Consider the following 19,653-nt stretch of genomic DNA (forward strand, 5'->3'; position numbering starts at 1 on the left):
TTGCTGCATCGCGGAAAATAGAGAACGTTACAATACAATCGATTGCTCGTACAGAATAGTTGGAACATGAATCTGACCTACAAAGAGATATCTGTATTGCACCCGTATCGACCATTTACTCTTCAACCAAATTTATTTAACTAGTATCACACATCTGTAGTTAATATCTCACCTTATGAATCCTTGGTCTTTTAAGGACAAATATGACAAATTTTAAGTAACCACTATATTTTTCAATACATTTATTTAATGCATGTATGTATTTTAACGAAGAAAACTACGATAATACTCGTTTAAATATTAATAGGGATTTTGCCTAATTTCAAATTAGCCTCATAAGATCAGTGCCTCGAGCTCAACGTAATCTAAAATTAATGGCAAGAACAATAAACAGATATAACAAGAGTAAACAAGAAATATTGTCTTTATCTTTTCCCTTTTCCTTGTCAACGGGTCGCTACCAGTTCCGCGAGAATTACGATTTATTTGATCTTCTATTTGGAATTCAAGCAATGCTGTACATATATGGAACTCACCGAATAATTTCTAATTTCCATTAGAAGTAACATTTTTTCTTATCTTTTGCAGTACCATCCCAGTTTTCGTCGAAACGCCTATATCACGCGACACAAGTTTGTCATTTTCGTTGGAACTAGCTTCAAGAAAACCATCAACAACGGCGGCGATCGGCGTTGGGGTGCAGCCCGTGTTATCATCCGGCTATCATAACACGGTGCCACCCCAGAACGGGGGTGGTGGTTCGACATTTAGTGCCGCGGCGATGGTGGCAGCTGCCACCGCTACGGCCACCGCCACTGCTAGCGTGGTGGCCATGCAGGACCGCCAAGACATCCCCGCACAATTTAACCAGGTACCATTTTTCCCCCTTTTATATTTGCTCTTCGGAAACTACGCGACCGACTCTTATCTTCAGTTATCTTCTTTAGTCTTTTTTTTCATCTTCACATAAAAATTAGTTTATTTTAAAAGAGAAATTGTTTAAGTAACGTATTATATGTTGATTACAGATGCAGGGCCAACATGGAATACCGCATCAAACTTACAACGCAGGGTACGCCCAGAGAGGACCAATGGCCGGAATGGGGCCAGTCGGGATGAGCAACTTTAATAGCATGGGCACGATGAGCCCAATGCACTCTATGAATTCCATGAATTCGATGAACAGTATGAATGGCATGAACTCGATGAATCCTATGTCGATGGGTGGTATGAATGGTATGAATGGTATAAACGGAATGACCCCCATGAGCTCTATGAGTAACATGGGTAATATGGGCATGAACAATATGATGGGACCTAACAACATGCAAATGAACAAAATGAGCATGCAAGTACGTGAAGTATCGAATTCATTTTATAATTCAAACACTTAAAGCGAAAATGGACTTACCTACACACTCTTTTGGATATAAATTTGTAAGCTGTATTAATTATATAAGAGGGGAAGAATTCATTTTATTTCTATTACGTGTGCACATCTATTGTAGACAGAAAATTACTGAGTTTGTTAAGTGTTTGAGTTAGTCCACTTTTGCTCTCAATGTCTTAACTCTCCTTTTATTATCTCAGATTTATGGTAGAATGCTATTATTCAGCAAATAGTAGAGTATGTATTTTTTAATGTTCTTGACTTATGACTTATATTACCATATATTTTCAGGCTCAACCTCACCAAGGCTATCCAAGGAGACTAGCGCCTTATCCAAACCCCGCGATGCATATGGCGCAAAAGAGGCAACAAGGCCCGTACGCGGGTCCTAACCCGGCTGCAATGCAGCCAGCCTTCAGCGGCATGTCGTCGTCACAGTATCCGACCAATTACCCTAGTGCAGCGAGGCCGAATTTTCAACCTCAATACCAACCTATGCAGAGTATGAATCCGTCGGCTGCTGGCTTTGGGCCTAACTCTATGATACGGAGTAATAACATGAGGCAAACTGCGCCTTCATACAACACCGCTAATCAGGCTACTAGTAACCAATATTACGGTAGTAACGGTATACCGGTTAGTATGGGACCTACGACGGTTGGGAATCAGTTCGTTGGTCATCAACCAAACTCAGGATACGCCGGTAGCGCGTCTTCGTATGGTGCAACTGGTGCTGCAACCAGTCAATATCAACAAGATGTTGCATCAATGAGAACGACAGGCGCGGGGAATTTAAATTACCAACACAGTCCTATTCCCGGTAATCCGACTCCGCCGTTGACACCAGCCACCAGTATGCCTCCTTACATCAGTCCGAATCCGGATATTAAGCCTAATTTCAACGAAATGAAATCACCGGTTAATATTCAGAGTAAGTTGAATTCATGCTTTGATCATATATTTAAAATTAATATATTAAAATAGAATGGAGCATCATTAACTAATATTTTCCCGTTTTGTACAGAGGATGATGAGTTAAGATTAACATTCCCCGTGAGGGATGGCATTATTCTTTCACCCTTCCGCTTAGAACATAATCTGGCTGTAAGCAATCATGTTTTCCAACTGAAATCCACGGTACATCAAACGTTGATGTGGCGATCTGATCTGGAACTGCAACTCAAGTGTTTCCACCATGAGGATAGGCAAATGAACACGAATTGGCCAGCGAGCGTGCAAGTTTCTGTAAACGCTACGCCGTTAGTTATTGATCGTGGTGAGAATAAAACATCTCATAAGCCTTTATACCTGAAAGATGTTTGTCAACCTGGAAGAAACACGATACAAATTACTGTATCGGCATGTTGTTGTGTAAGTTTGTTTTATCTTCATATGCTCACAGTCTTAAAATTTAATTTTTACATGCGGTAATATGAATTTCTTTCTTTTTATTTGCAGTCTCATTTGTTCGTGCTTCAATTAGTTCATCGACCAAGTGTGAGAAGCGTACTTCATGGCTTGTTACGTAAAAGGCTACTAACGGCGGAGCATTGTATTACTAAAATTAAACGGAATTTCAATAATACTATTTCAAATAACGGTATACAGTCGGAGAAAGATGTCGTAGAACAAACAGCACTTAAGGTAGATATTTAACACCATATTTAACATAATACATTTATGTTTTTTATTATATTTATCATGCAAATTATTTTATTATAGGTATCCTTAAAATGTCCTATTACTTTTAAACGTATTACACTGCCAGCTAGAGGACATGACTGTAAACATATTCAGTGCTTTGATTTGGAGTCATACCTACAGCTAAATTGTGAACGAGGAGCTTGGCGATGTCCTGTATGCTCGTAAGTAATTTTTTAACAATTTTCTCTTCGATTATAAAACTAAACGCATTTCGTTCAAGTTTCACATAATTTTGTTTCTATTATATATAGAAAACCTGCACAATTAGAAGGTTTAGAAGTTGATCAATATATGTGGGGCATTTTGAACACTCTAAACACTGCAGAAGTGGAAGAAGTTACGATAGATTCGATGGCGAATTGGAAACCAGCAAAGAATTTAACTGCTGGTATTAAATCTGAAGAAGAAAATGATTGTAAGAGAATGACAAAGGCAATGTCACCTGGAAGTATGAACATGCCTACTATGAATAATTGGGATATGAATCAAGCAATGAGTCCATACATACCACCTGATATGAGTAGCATCGTAAGCGGCTCTATGATGAATAATACACCAACCACGTACGGAAATAATAACATCAATCATCGGAATTCATCGGGAGGATCTTTCGATATTAATTCCGGAGCGAATACGAATACCAATAATGATTATACTAATGGAACTGGGCCTCTTTCGCACTTAAACGAATCGGTGAACTCTTTAGATCCTCTGAATGCTATGGAAAAATCACTTAACGATCAAGTATGTTCTAAGCTCAGAATTATTCTATAACTATATACAACCTTTCATAGATCATTTGTTAAATATTTTGTCCTTATTTTTACAGATGCCCCACACACCTCATACACCTCATACTCCTCACACACCACACACACCAGGTGGTGGAAACAGTGGTCCACCAAGTGTTCCTCCTGCATCCCAAGAGTCCACTGGAAACCTCAACACATCTGGTAATACGAATACAAACATAACCAACGATACTGCAGATATACCATCAGATTTAAATTTTGACCCAGCTGCGGTGATAGATGGCGAGGGTACAGGTCAAGAAGCATTGAATGTAAGTAATAATCTACATTTTCTTAATATTTAAAGTATTTTTATATGTTCGTGTGATATTTATTCCTTATTATATTATGTTGTAGCTCTTACCAGATAATGTTGTGGATCCGATGGAATTACTTTCATATCTAGATCCACCAGATCTGAATACCCCTCCCAGCAGCGGCGCTAGCAGTGGTAACCCCTCATCAAGTGATGATATATTAGCACTTTTTGAATAAAGATAACGGGCATCTCGTAAGAGAAATAATCAAATTGCGACCCTGACGTTACAAAAGAAAACTATATCCACAGGTTTGCATCCTACTACAAATATATTTCTAATCGAATGAAAATATTTGTAGTGAGCAATTTCAAAAACGTATTGGGGTCACTGTTAGGTGCTCTCACCTAATTCAATGGTACAAAAAATCTTAGCTCTAATTATAATATTCCTATCAACAAAGTTAGGGCATATTATTAGATTTAAAGACGATGACTTTTAATTAATAGGCGAAACAAAGCACCACGTTGTAGTGCTTGTTTGTAAAGATATTATTGCATGGATTATGTTTAGTCCTTTGATATTGGAAATATATATTTCCAATAGTAACACGTTCTATAACATTGTGCCGGGCATATGTTCCAGAACTAATCATCGCAAATATACCACAATTATATTAATTGTGTTCAAAAAACAATGGTAATCCAATTTTTTAATATCGAATATAGAATAATGTTTTGCACAAAGGGTTTTACATATAGATTAATATTATGGAAAAATGTTCATCTGATACAATAAATGTGCAATACGATCAACATATTTACATATGTACATTTTATACATATTACCATTTATCTATTTTTTCATTCCAAAATAAGTTTTTATAGAGACAATATTTAAGAAATCTACCACAGGATGTAGAATTAATTAATATTATGTTTGGTACAATAAATTGATAACCTTTTATTAATAGATTTTAAAAAATCGTATAGCACATTTATACAATTTTATATTGAAAACGTGGACTTCTGAGGTTAATGTGTACATAACATTGGAATATGATTTTAAAAACCTTATATTAATATGTCATTGAAAATTAAACTAATATTAATAAATTTATGATTTTGGAATATTTGCTTGACAAAATGTGCTGTGCTATTTCAAAGACTTCACTTTGAAGCTTTCCCTGCAATACAATCTTTACCTCAGAATCGGTCTACTCGCATTCAAGGCTATGATGGACCTACATCACAACAGAACTACGATTGTACAGTAACATTTGTAAATAAGTTTTAATCGAAAAAAAATAGGTAAGACATTCATCTGTTGTGAATTACCCTGCTTATTGATGGATATAGCGCATATAGTGTTCCTTTCCTTTAGATTAGATGATTAGTGACAACAGATGAAACAGAATCGAGGGCATATAGGGCTTCACACTGGGAATTATATTTGGTATGGTGTATCTCTTGTGCTTTTGAAAGAAATACGTAATTCAGAAATATTTAAGTTATGCCGGATGAAATATATTACTTCGCTTTCTAAGCAAATAATTTTTTATTTAAAAATCTATACATTGATATTGAATTTATTGATGAAATGTTATTTACACTGCTACTTCGATAAATATTATGTATATAGATTTAACAAAAAAAAAGAGAAAATATATAGGAAAATTTCCTACTTTTTCTTTTAAGTCATAGAAATTTTTTTAAAGAAATTTATCAAGATGTAATAATGAAATACATAATCGATGAAAATAACAAGATATTTTTATAACATACAAAATCTCGAAAGATACATCAAAACCTATATACCTACATATACATATGTTTATATATATATAGGATTTATTTTCACATTTTAATGTAGAAGAATTATATTAATAATTATGTTAATAAAAACAAATGTATCATTTTAGTTATTATTTTTATTAAAAGCAGGAGAAACTTTGTAATATTAAAACAATTAGATTAACATTGACCTAAGTTTATAAAAAAGGAGAGACAGATAATAAATTATATTACACCAAATGTTTAGATGAAATCAACTTTTACACAGAATCAGTATTAGAAAATAAATTCTATATAACAGAATTAGCACAAATTCTCAAAGGAACTGATTTTTCGTTCAATGAAACTTCAGATTTAGAGTTATATGTATATAACACTACTGCCAGAGTGAAACCGCCCATGGCCCCCAGCTTGTGTAGTAGTTATGACATTTATATCTTTTGTGATTTAAAAAGAAGATATACTTACAATGATTCATGTAGGTTATACAAATTTTATATAAAAATGTATTTATATTCCAGTGTGCAACAATAGCGCACACTGACGGATTAGATGCGGTCAAGTTTCTATTCATATAACTATTATAATATTATTGAAAATAGGATAATAATAATACTTACATTAAGCGAGATTATTGTATGTTACTTGTATATATGATAAATAGATTAATAATATAAGAAAAGTGGCAAATACTTATTGGCCAGTTATAATAGTAAAATAATTATCGTATTTCTCAGAACCAAACATACAAGCGTTGTATGAGAATACTTTAAAACTAGAAAATATAACATGTAAATGGATACAGGATAATAACAGTTCAAATACTGCACTGTTATTTCTAATAGAATTATTACTTACTTATTAAAGACATAATTATCAAAAAAAGTTTATTCAAATTGTAAGCTTTACTTAGGATTGCCAGAAAGTAGGCACATGCAACGTTGTTGCAATTGTATATAGGCAATGTCTACCTATACCTACTTAATAATATCCTAAAATACATGATACACGGTCTTGGTTTACAAGTTGTAGAGCTTTATAAATATCTGCACAAAATTATAAGTTTTTGTGAAAATATTAGAAAGAGTAAAATGTTAAAGGAAAATCAAAGCTTATTAATTATAAGTTTATTATTAATTATAAGTTCTTGTGAAAATATTAGAAGGAGTAAAATGTTAAAGGAGAATCAAAGCTTACTGTATTATTATTGATTAATTTTTAACAATTGAGCAATATACTTCCTGATAAATTTTGCTCATCTAAAAATGAATAATTTTATACTGAAAAGATCTAACTTCTAGAAAAAAATATTACTAGTAAATAATAGAGATCACATTTTAAATCTTGAATATGGAACATTAAATTACTTATTTGCAATATTGTTTAAAGTCAGTTCAGATTATTATAAGTCTCTACAACTTAATGATTATATACCTATTTATCTATTGTTAGGAGGCCTATGATTTGATCCTACAGTGCGCCACTGAAAACTTAAATGATCAAATGTCATGTGTGTTGTCTTGTCCAAGACCCGAAAAGCTTCACTAAAAAAATAAAATATTTTCATGTAATATGACACAGCTGTACCTACTTATGGCACATTGAACATATTCAGTGGATCCAACAAAGCTTTAGAGCTTGTTGATAAGCATTTAAGAATAATTAATAATTTCATTTTGTTGTTAAGTTACAATGCGTATTATTTTAAATTTATTAAAAATTTAATGTAGTTCAGATGATCAGTTTTAAATACTATATAACATTTATAGATATTCATAACTTTTTATTATCCACGAAAACTGGACATGGACCAAATTTTGATTATACGCGGGATTTATAGAAATCGATAAATTTCGGAAATAACAAGTGTTCGTATATTTTGAGTATCTAAAAACATTAAAAGCTGTGCAGATTGCTTTAACATAATTTCACATATTTAACAATAAGATAAATGTGTTTTAAGCATTGCCAAAGAGAATAAAAATTGAAACTATAGAATAACCCAACGAACTTAGTTTACATACAAGATTATACTTTTGGTAGAATAAGAAACGGTCACAAGTTTACTAGTCTGCAATTAGAATTAACGATTTCTCGTCTTTGGATAGGTATTCCGCTCCATTGTAGTAAAAGTTAATGTTATAATACAATAAATACAAGCATAAGTTAAATAATTTAATTGATTAAAATAGCGATTTAGAGGTGGAAAAATGTCAAGTTCCTCTTTAAATCAGTAAATTATGTGGCTCGATTTTTATTCTACCAGTAACAATGTTTTTATATCAATAAGATTTTTATAAATCTACTTGCGATTACTACCCGAAATTTTTCATAAATCATTCAAAAATTTCCTAGATAAGTCATAATGATGTTACATTAATCGATACACAAAATATACGTATTTATCACAGTCGCCATAAGTGATTGGTACAGATTTGTGTAAAAATAAAAAGTAATGCAAAAAGTGTACGTTACGAAAAAAACACTGATATCATTGGTTACATTCATGTAAAAAATTTTAATACACAAAGACCAGTTTATAATATGTATGACAGACACCGCATTGTTTCTCGATAACAGTTAGAAACATTCAATAAAAAAGTCATAAAATATTGAACACTTGTACCATTCTTAAATCAATTTTCCTACAGCTCAATCTATCAAAAGAAATATATTTTGAAGATAATATTGTCGCGGTAAAATATAAATTGTTGAACAAACGAAAATAATTGTTGTATTCATACAACATATTCAATAAAATAGTTAGCATTAATTTGACACCAAATAATTTTATTATAATAATTTTATAATAACATAATAATAAATTTATCATAATAACTTATAAATTCTTTCCATGAGTATTATTATAAATATAATATCAGCATCAACAGATATCAATTTTCAAAATTGAATCGAGTAAATATTGTTCTATTTTTACTATATTTATTACAACGTTTCTTTTTATAGAGTATAGTATTTTTCTATGTAGTGTATATGAAAAAATACATTAAACATAATGATTTTTAGACGTTATATTTAACCTTCAAATCTCTTACCATGATGACACTTGCTTTTGCTTCAAAATGTTTTTATCACTGTCATATAAACAGGTCTGACCGTGGTCCGGACATTCGCTAGGGAAAGCCATCTGTCTGTTGAGTCGAAAAATGTTAAGATGGCGAGGAAAAATAGCTCTCCTTTTGCAAAGCAACACAGATGAGTGGAGTGTCGCTGTCTCTGCCTGAGGTAATATAGTACCTATATGTATATATAAATATATATACATGTATATTTTACGCATGCGCAGAACAAGACCTTTTCTTGTCCTCCATCTTGATTTTCTTCAACTCAGGAAACGGACGGTTTCATCAGTGTGGTTTCGGTATAAGAATTTTCAGATCTGTATCTGTAGTTTCTATGTTTGTTTGTAGTAGTGTGTAGTAACTAACAGTATATGAGTCACGACGCGCGCTATAGCGCGCCATTATACTCTCTATTCTTCTATAAACTGCATTATTCGCTGTGGGAACTATTTTCAAAGTAAAAAACGATGTACTCAACAGAAAGTGATAGTATAAACAATAGTAACAAATACAGTGATGATGTCGCAGATGCGTTGGTATTTTCGGGGTAAGATTTAATGCATCATGTACACATAATTAATCGTACGTGTCCCAATAATACAATCACTCTGATATATTTTCGTTGTTTTTTATATTGTATATTGATAAATGTTATTTATTTGCATGAAATTCTGAATTGTAAGAAAATATATTTATTCCTAGAGTTAATTATAAACAATTTTATTTTGTTATGAATTTAATTTTTATTATTTACATTACAATATGTTAATAGAAAAATAATAAAGTGTCCATAAAACAATGAAAATTAATTACAAATCCCGGATAATTTAATTTTGTGTGTAATCAGTTACAATTTTGCATGCCATTTTTTTTATTTTCCAGAAACAGCGTCAGTCCTCTCAAGGGCCCTTTATTACAAACGGCACCCACAGACCGCTATGCCCTATATTACAACATGAATCATGCAAAACGTGGATTAGCTATTATTTTTAACCATGAATTTTTCACTATTACACATCTCAAACCAAGATGTGGAACAAATGTTGATTGTGAAAATCTTGTCAATACATTTAAAGATCTTGGTTTTGAAGTAAATGATTTTCATAATTACACACATAGAGATATAATGAAAAATTTAGAAAGAGGTACTTGGTTGATGTTTCCTTTTCATAATTTTGAATTTTGTTTTTAATCACAAGAAAAATATGTTTTGGGTTTTGCATGAAGACATATAAATGAAGATGCATTGAATAAACCTTTTCAAGTTATAACTTTCTTTTTACAGTTGCTGACATGGACCATTCTGAACATGATTGCCTAGTTGTAGCTATATTAAGCCATGGAGATTTAGGAATACTTTATGCTCATGATACTTCTTATAAGCCTGACTCCATTTGGTCTCTCTTTACATCTGATAGATGCCCTACGCTTGCTGGCAAACCAAAACTATTTTTTATACAAGCTTGTCAAGGGGATAAATTAGATGCTGGTACAACATTAAAAGAACGTACAGAAACTGATGGTGAATCAGTTACAACATTCCGTATACCATGTCACGCAGATTTTTTAATTGCATACTCCACAATACCAGGTAAATATAACTTCAAGATAAAGTTGATTTTGAATTATATTTTATTATATTATTAAATATATAATTTATTTGTCTGTTATAAATACAGACATTCAGAATAATATTAAATGGTTTCACTTTCATGATTAAATAATTTAACGATACATGCTGAAAAACTCAGAAATAGTTTTACCTTTTTTTTAGGAGAAATTATTTTTACATTTTTATATATCCACAAGTGAAAATTTTTTTCAATTAATATAGTTTAAAAAATATTATTTGTATATATAGGTTATTATTCTTGGAGAAATACTACTCGCGGCTCGTGGTTCATGCAAGCGTTGTGCCTAGAACTACGAAAAAATGGTACTCGCCATGACTTGTTACATTTGCTCACATTTGTTTCTCTGCGAATTGCTGTTGATTTTGAATCCAATACTCCAGATAATATCACAATGCATCAACAAAAACAAATTCCGTGCATTACGTCGATGTTAACTCGTCTAGTAATGTTTACACCTCCTAAAAATAACATTGTATAGTCGTTTTATGCACGAAAGATTTATGATATATGATATGCTATAAAGTACATATATATATATGTATTTTTTTAATTACAAATAATGATACCTTTCCAAGTAAGTGGGTATCGCATATTTACATATTTTACATTTTACATCTCATTCTTTTAACATTGTTCTCTGTTGTTAGTTTGGAATGTGTATCTATTATGGGCTCTACAGTCCACAAGGTATAAAAAGTTAACTTTGCCTGGTCAATGTCAGCATTATATACCGCTATTTGACAAAGTTCAGGGAAAATTGATAGCAATTTTGCTCATATTACAGTGGGTCTTCAAGATTTTCCCCGAACTTCGTCGACGAGCAGTGTCTAATGTTGACAATAGCCGGTCAAGGTCGACTCCACATTCTGTACTCTTTACTTCTTCTATTTCCTGCTACTCTCAGTTTCATTGTACTCATTTTTTTCTTTCCTCCTCCTTTTTGAAAGATTAATCCCTTGCCATACCATTTAACTCGGAAGAATTCGGGCCCAAACGTTGCGCCCGTATGGTAGGGAAAGGAGTCGAAGCGACGGAGACAGAGTGTCGGAACTTGCAACATGATATCGTGCAACTGAATGCATTAGATAGTCGCGCCCGTGTTTAGAAAAAACACACCATTCGAGACATTCATACTTGACCGGAGATTAAGACCACGAGCCTGACTCGTGATATTCAGGTTTAATTCAAAATTTTCATCGCGATTCAGACTCGTCAAAGGCAAAATGGCAAGGAATGGCAAGGCATTTTCATTTCTTCCATGTTTGATTCTATTTTTTTTTTTTTTTTTTTTTTTTTTTTTTTTTTTTTTTTTTTTTTTTTTTTTTTTTTTTTTTGTTGCTTAGCAACTTCAATTTGATATATTATATGTACATTATGTACCTTTATAGCATTGATCATATTGTTACTAGAAGTTCAAAGATAATATTTTACCTGTGCAAATTTCTACTTGATGTGACTTCAATGTAATGCATTTAAATGATAGCATTTATCTTATAAAAACTGCCATTATATATTATGCAATATTTGCACTACAAAACAAAACATTATAGCAATATAAAGTAGATTTTATGCTACATATAAATTTTTGTACTTGTCTAGATTAAGGAATCTTACAAATTTTATGTCTTTGTAAGATTGATATTTATAATAGAAATTTACAACAATAAGATCTCAAGCTATAATTTTTAACAGTTTTTAAATTATTAAAAAAACTGCATAGAATGGATGTAATAGTGGTCATGCAAAAATTTAATACAGTATATTCAAAACCATTATAAGTAAGATATATAATAAGTACAAATGAAAAGTAAAATTAAGACAACAGTGCTAAAACTATAGCTAAAATTGATTGCCTTTGTGATTGCTGCTTTATAAACAAAATTTTATAAGTAATTTATATATGACCTATACAATTTCGACATTATATTTTGAAAAAAGCTATTTTTTAACCATTGTAATGCAAAACAACTTAAGAAATATATATTTAATGCCTACTAAATATATTGTACAAAAGTCAGAAGGACAAAATCTGTGTCTTTTCATAACAAGCAATAGTCTAATCTTATCTAAAAAAGAATGAAATATTTTCAAGTTAGTAATAGATAAATATAACTTGCCTGATTAGAGTAGTTGTGATTATATAAGGTGCAATTACAACGAATATTACCTATTGTTAAGAGGATAAATATGAAATAAGCAAGGCAATTTGCATATACTTTTGGAATTGCTGATGCACATAAAGTGTTATGTTGCTTCATAGTTTGAAAAAAGGCATTATTAAATAAAGTAGATAAGAATTTAACAAAAAATACTAATATTATGGCAAAAATTACTATATTTGTAATTGAAATGGCATTATTATGATCTATAAAAACGTCTAGAAACGTGATATAACAGTCTTTCATAATAAAAGTATGTAATTTTAAAATACTGATTAATGCAATTTACAATATTTAACATCGCTTTTAATAGTTTGACCACTATGTTTTCATTGGTATGTCTATATACATGTAATGTAATTAGTATAAAATATTTTCCTTAAAGGAATATTCTTTATGTTATATGAGATACATTGTTCCTTACTGTTACAATTTTTAGTATAATTTTTCGATATATTATATTTAACAAAGTAGTTGCTCAACAAGATAATGTTACAGATAAGACAATGTTATGGAACTACTTACGATATTTATTATACTATAAATTGTGATAAGTATGCTTATGCGATACAATTTTTGCGCACTTTTACTGCTATTCTATAATCGAAAGTTTTTTAATGTCTTTATGCTATAGCTTTTATAAGTCTTTCATATATACTGTAATTCGTATATTTGCCGAACTTTTATGTACATGAATCTGTATGCAAATGTACAAGATATAATAAAGTTTAGATAAAAAACAGATGGTGTTTAATATCATAAAATAATTAAAATAATATACTATATATATATATATATTAAAAATACATTATAAATATTTACATTATAAAATATAATGTAAATATGTCTTATAATATAAATATGAATGAAATGCGTATTATATTAAAGACAATGAAAAAAATATTTATATATATGTATTTCATGACTAGAACAAATGAATGTATACAAACATTATATACATAAACAATCGCTCACATAATAAAAAACATTGCTAATATTTTTTTCATGTTATATTAGATAAATATAAAAAATTCGTTGTTAAAATATTTTGCCTGGATATAATTTTAAATACATTGTATCATATTTTTTAATAATGGTCCCATATTATTACCTGTACAATTAAAAATATTGCTTTTATGTTACTTGCCTAGGAATATTAATTACTGTTATCTTATTTATAAAATGTGAATGCTCTGGAGCTGTATATGGACGATTATTTTTTGATCTAACTGCACGTGAATATGTATCTAGTGTTACTGGATTTAATATCGGTGGAAGTGTCTGAACATTCTGTTGAGATTCTAGAGTGTTTTGAGTAAATTTAACAGTTTCTGACATATCCTTAATTTCAGTGACAGATTCCTCAGTAGTCAGTGGTGCAGTCTTATTTCTATATGTAAACATTTTCTTTAGCTTTTTTCCATTTGCTACTATACCTGTATAAATGTGGTTTATAAATGTACTATAGTATTTACATTATTTTATATTTAAATAGTACATACCATTTTGAGAAACACTTGGTGCTTGAGCATCTTCCTAAAATTATAATATAACAAGTAAAATAGAAGCATAGTCTAACAAACAAACAAACAAACAAACAGAATAATTTTTAATAATATTACCCTTTTTAAAACTAGTTCTTTGATTGGCTTAAAGGGATTGGAATGGACTGATAGTCTTGATGGTGAATCTAATACTACGCTTTGTACTTCAATATTTCTTTCACTTTGAGCATTTTGATTTTTAAGTCTAGTATTTAAACTTGTATAGTTCTTCACTATTATATCCAGCAGCCATCTATATAATTTATTTATATTTAGTAAAAATTAAATTTTATATAATCAACATAGAATAAAAAGCTAACTACGTACTTGTATCCATTTTTAATACCTATAGTATTATCTTTTGACTGATCTCCTTTCCAAATACATGAACATATTTCTACTCTTGTGGGACATTTCATAGTATTAGCAGCATGTTCTATGTCTAAGTTTTCAACGAGATCTAATTCATCAATAGCTCCGTTTATATCCTGTTTGTTTGCAAGCCTATTATGAAATATAATGAAGAATATACACGAAAATCTTACTAAGTTAAATGTATATTACATATATGTATTTTTAGTGTAGTTAAGTGGTGCATATTATATCTACAAATGGTACTCCGTGCATGAACAACAATGCAAGTATAAGCAATACATTTAATTTTCTTACAACAACAATGGCTTTCCTGAAATATATTCATGTGAAATTAATTCACCAAATACAACTTTATTTTCTGTAAGACGGGAAATATCACTAGCATCCACCACATATATAAGACCATGTATCTAAAAGATGGAAAACGGAAAGACAGGTTTCAAACAATATTATTAAGGATAGAAATAAAAGGATTATCTATATCCTAACTGCAATTGTAGCTAACGAAAGTGTTATACATTTATTAATTACTTACACCATTATAGTATTTTGGCCATAAAGATCTGATTTGAGAGCTTCCACCAACATCATAAATTTTTACAGTGTATGATTTATATTTTAAAGATACTACATGGAACCCTATCGTAGGTAAAGTGGTTTTATCTGAATCTAATAAAAAATATATAAATGATGTACTATTTAACTTTTTGGAAAAATAATAAATTAAGGAAATTAAAATCGCAAATTAAAAAGATATTTGGAAAGTCAGTTATAATTGTCAGCAAAAGTAAGATAAACAATTTTTTTAGCAAAATACACATATGTATGATACCTCCACTGATGCAGTTCAAAATCGAAGTTTTTCCCGCATTATCAAGACCCACAATAAGCAAGATAATACTCCTAAAAATTATATCATTATTAAATACATATTTTCTCATCAGTATGAGTGTTTTGATATATTAATTCATTACTTTTCAGCACATTTCTTCTTTTGTAACTTTTGCAATACGCTTCGCATACAATTACCCATTATAGTAAATTTATTTAATGTTGTATTTGGAAATCAATTTGTGTCATGTTGTATCATACATTTCTATATTTAAGAAATACGCTTAAATATAATAGGAAAAGAAAGACCATTTAACAATCATTGCACCAATTGCACGTCAAACGCACCAATTAACTATAGTTTCGTCAATGTAATAAAATGTAGCTTCATATAATCTAATGTTACATAAAGAGAGCTGTTATAAAACATTCATAATTCATTTATCTCTTAATTTACATATATGATACAAAGAAACTATAAAATATCATTCAATGCAATATTATATAAAAAATCTATTATATAAAAAAGTTACATCAATTGCTACAAAGTTGAACATAAATTCAAGTATGAATTGTATTAAAGATAAAACAAATTTTTAAAATTCTATCAACATTTTCAAAATTATATTTTTATGTGACGCAATAGTTACTTAATGACATTTTATCAGTTTACTTCTTTTCAGTCTCTTTCTATGTTCCTTTCATACTTCGTGACATTTCATATTTTCTTTCCAAATTTTCACTCTAATTACGCGCTTAAAAATATAAAAAAAAATTTGTTTGAAAATATATAAGAAAGCAGTTCAATATCAAACATCCAATAAAACGTATTTAATAAATAATAGGCAGAAAACTCGTGTCATTTAATCTATAATTTATCTCTCATAACATCCGTTAAATGTCAGAAGTCCCAGCCAGAATACTTTGAAAACAGTACAAATATATTATACCTTGTCACATAAATTAAAATACACGTCACATATTTAATTATAAGTAATACGTACATTATTTGTATTTAAATTAATTATTAAGTATTAATAACCATGAATGACCATTTTTTGTCAACTAAGGTGGGTTTCATTGGTGGTGGAAATATGGCCAGTGCTATTGGTGCTGGTTTAATTCGTAAAGGTAATTGAATGTTATAATAATAATGATCACAATCTTAATAGTTAATTATAATTAATTTGGAATAACATCATTAATTTTTTGTTATAGGTATTTTAGATCCAAACAACGTATGGGTTTCTGCTCGTACTTCTAAAACTCTAAGCTTTTGGAACGACTTAGGTGCCCATGCTACTTTAAAAAATGGAGAAGTAGTGGATAATTGTGAAATCATATTTTTAGCTATGAAGCCTCAAATGCTTGATGATGCACTTAAATGTACCAAAGAAACAATGACAGTACATCATCACTATAAACTTTTTGTTTCAGTTCTTGTAGGAGTTACATTAGAGACTTTATCTAATGTAAAAATCATTATTATCAACACTACAAAGAATCTATGTTCATAGAAACAAATTATAAAGTTGATTTCATATTTCCAGAAACTCAAATCTATTGTTAGTCATCCTAGAATAATTAGATGTATGCCTAACACTCCAATGATGGTTGGAGAAGGAATAACAGGTAAAAGAAAACATTGGCATCATGTATATAATTAATAAGAGTGTAATCTTCTTATATTTTCATATTTCAATGATATATATAGTATATTGTTCTGTGAATGCAACGGATCAAGATGAAATGATGGTAGAAGAATTATTGTCATATATTGGTGTAACTGAACATGTTCCTCAGTCTCTTATGAATGCTATAGGTGCTCTTTCGGGATCTAGTCCTGCTTATGTAAATATGTCCGCTATTGTATATGTATTTACCAATTTTTTAAAGCCAAACATTAAGCTTAAACAAAATTTCCAGGCATATCTTGTTATAGAAGCATTAGCAGATGGTGCTGTAAAAATGGGCGTTCCAAGACCTATGGCAACTAAATTTGCAGCTCAAGTATTGGTTGGAGCTGGTAAAATGGTGTTAGAAACAGGCAAACATCCTGGTCAGTTAAAGGATGAGGTATGTTCTCCAGGAGGTACAACTATTGCAGGCATTCATGCTATGGAATGTGGGCAAGTCAGGTAAACTATGCATGAAATTATTATGTATATTAATATAATGTATAATATTACCAATTATATTTATAGAGCTTCTATGATGAATGCAATTGAAGCTGCAGTAAAGAGGGCAAATGAACTAACGTCCTTAACGTCCATAACACAATAAAGTTCAACATAAAGAAATGTATAAAATATCAAAGACATGTGATGATAAAATTACATTATTCCATTAATACTTTTTAAAAATATAATATTTTTATTTTTACGAATTTCAAATATTTCTAAGATATTTATTATTTGAAGGTGCAAAGAAAAAAAAAATTAAAAATAATGCAAGGAAATATTCAGATATAGATGAATCGATTTGTTACTAAATACAACTTTAGTTCCTTTAGCTACAGTATAGTGTATAAGTATTATAGTATTTTACAACGCATAATTATTTATATATATTATGTATAAAAATATTAGGTTTTTGAATATTCTACACAACGAGACGGATCTGTGGGATAATACTCCTGACACTTGGTCATTAGCCTTTTTAATGCTTGAATATATTTTCTTTGAGTTTCATCGTTCATTACATGTGCAACGTTCTTTGAGAAAATCTTTTCTCTTCCGGTACGTGCATGAATACCGACCATAGTTACTCCAATAGGCCATGGAGAATTTCCAATTGCCATTTGTAGGTATGCATCACTTGCCTATAATAAATTATTTGTAATAAATGTATTCTACTAAAATTATTTAATTTATTAATAACTGACATAATTACCAGTATGTAATTACGTTCAAGTAAATGTTTTACAATATCGGTTAAACTATCCGTAATATCCTCTGGCAGAGATTTATTTTTTAATTTTCTAAGAAGAGGTTTCAAGTATTCTCTTGTTTGGGCATAAGTAGCACTAGCCATCTTTCCTCTAGTACTCATTTTTTCAGCGGCACTTCTACTATTTAATTGATTACCCCACATTTGTACTAAGAATTGTATAAATTGTGTAATGACATTTAAGTCAAAATCCCTGTCACCCTTGTTTAATTTTATAGACATCTTTTGTAAATCTTCATAGGTAACTCCTTCATCTGGTACATGTACATCTCCTTTTCCATCACGATCTTGAGGTTTAGAAGAAGCCAGTATTTCATTTAGATATGCTTGATCTACTTGTTCCATAGCTTCTTGAAAATCATTTCTAAAACCCTTCAATACAAAATAAATTATACATATAAGAAATATGTAAATTTTATTGAAATATTTTATTGATTTCAAGTATTTTTGATACTTACCTTATTCACTTCAGGCTCAAGAATTTCACATTTTCTTAATCGTTTAAATGCTTCTATTTCTGATTCTCCAAATAGTAGTATAGGTTCACTTCTTTCACGTAACCTTCTAATCACTTCATGTCTAGGTAATGTTAAATGCTCAGAGCTACCATCAGTTACAGAGTCTTCTTGTTGTTGAGTCGTATTAATTTTAACATCTTCATCATTATTTTCTTGTACTTCCTTCACTTCTTGATCCTTTGCTATTAGTTCGCCTCTTCTAAAATATTTCCGGTTATTTTGCTGCAATATTAACCTAGTTTGGTAAACGAAATAAAATAAAAGTTTCCAAAAAAGCTGTATATTGTTTGTAAAAATTTACCAAGACATTGCTCTCCTCCAACTGTTTTCTTTTCTTCATTATTTCTGCTTTTAAAATATCCATTTTTGAGCAATTTAAAGACAGAACAATGATTTATTCTCGAAGTTATTTACCTATACACAAATTGCGTAATATTTAGAAATTAATTTGTTATTATTATAATTTGTATGATTCTAAAGTTTACGTGTTTGACAGTTTTTATTCTTTCACAAAGAATTTTTTGAGATTATATACTAGGTTCCAATAAATTTCTTCATTCACCTACAGATGTCATCCGACATAAATTCTGCGCACAATACAATATATGTATGTGTGATCATGTGG

General features: G+C 30.1%; 5 protein-coding genes across 6 annotated transcripts; 3 read left to right on the plus strand and 2 right to left on the minus strand.

The window, feature by feature from the left end:
- The first annotated feature begins 512 nt into the window (after positions 1–512).
- LOC126867237 (zinc finger MIZ domain-containing protein 1) lies at positions 513–4,380 on the plus strand. The gene is made up of 10 exons (XM_050621477.1): positions 513–517; positions 589–871; positions 1,029–1,352; positions 1,682–2,321; positions 2,415–2,761; positions 2,849–3,034; positions 3,113–3,255; positions 3,346–3,838; positions 3,924–4,157; positions 4,243–4,380. The coding sequence occupies exons 1-10, from the start codon at positions 513–515 to the stop codon at positions 4,378–4,380; spliced, it is 2,793 nt and encodes a 930-aa protein (XP_050477434.1).
- Positions 4,381–8,775: 4,395 nt separating this feature from the next.
- Positions 8,776–11,986, plus strand: LOC126867904 (caspase-1-like). Its single transcript, XM_050622983.1, has 4 exons — positions 8,776–9,565; positions 9,901–10,163; positions 10,304–10,609; positions 10,880–11,986. The coding sequence occupies exons 1-4, from the start codon at positions 9,486–9,488 to the stop codon at positions 11,128–11,130; spliced, it is 900 nt and encodes a 299-aa protein (XP_050478940.1). The 5' UTR covers positions 8,776–9,485; the 3' UTR covers positions 11,131–11,986.
- LOC126867898 (ADP-ribosylation factor-like protein 13B) lies at positions 11,897–15,932 on the minus strand. The gene is made up of 8 exons (XM_050622976.1): positions 15,705–15,932; positions 15,563–15,633; positions 15,266–15,399; positions 15,025–15,140; positions 14,683–14,859; positions 14,434–14,608; positions 14,314–14,347; positions 11,897–14,247 (listed from the first exon to the last, which is right to left on the minus strand). Exons 1-8 carry the CDS (start codon positions 15,761–15,763, stop codon positions 13,946–13,948), a joined length of 1,068 nt encoding a protein of 355 aa, XP_050478933.1. The 5' UTR covers positions 15,764–15,932; the 3' UTR covers positions 11,897–13,945.
- Positions 15,933–15,949: 17 nt separating this feature from the next.
- Positions 15,950–17,947, plus strand: LOC126867915 (uncharacterized). 2 transcript variants are annotated; one of them, XM_050623001.1, is made up of 7 exons: positions 15,950–16,126; positions 16,632–16,692; positions 16,780–17,033; positions 17,112–17,193; positions 17,276–17,412; positions 17,488–17,699; positions 17,766–17,947. In XM_050623001.1, exons 2-7 carry the CDS (start codon positions 16,656–16,658, stop codon positions 17,842–17,844), a joined length of 801 nt encoding a protein of 266 aa, XP_050478958.1. In that variant the 5' UTR covers positions 15,950–16,126; positions 16,632–16,655; the 3' UTR covers positions 17,845–17,947. The 2 variants fall into 2 exon arrangements, with proteins under 2 accessions (XP_050478958.1, XP_050478957.1); XM_050623000.1 differs by lacking the exon at positions 15,950–16,126 and having other exon boundaries at positions 16,155–16,692.
- Positions 17,912–19,584, minus strand: LOC126867900 (pre-mRNA-splicing factor 18). The gene is made up of 4 exons (XM_050622979.1): positions 19,330–19,584; positions 18,969–19,250; positions 18,454–18,882; positions 17,912–18,382 (listed from the first exon to the last, which is right to left on the minus strand). The coding sequence occupies exons 1-4, from the start codon at positions 19,390–19,392 to the stop codon at positions 18,146–18,148; spliced, it is 1,011 nt and encodes a 336-aa protein (XP_050478936.1). The 5' UTR covers positions 19,393–19,584; the 3' UTR covers positions 17,912–18,145.
- Positions 19,585–19,653: the final 69 nt, after the last annotated feature.

This window comes from Bombus huntii, chromosome 7, assembly GCF_024542735.1.
Source record: "Bombus huntii isolate Logan2020A chromosome 7, iyBomHunt1.1, whole genome shotgun sequence".
Taxonomy (NCBI): domain Eukaryota; kingdom Metazoa; phylum Arthropoda; class Insecta; order Hymenoptera; family Apidae; genus Bombus; species Bombus huntii.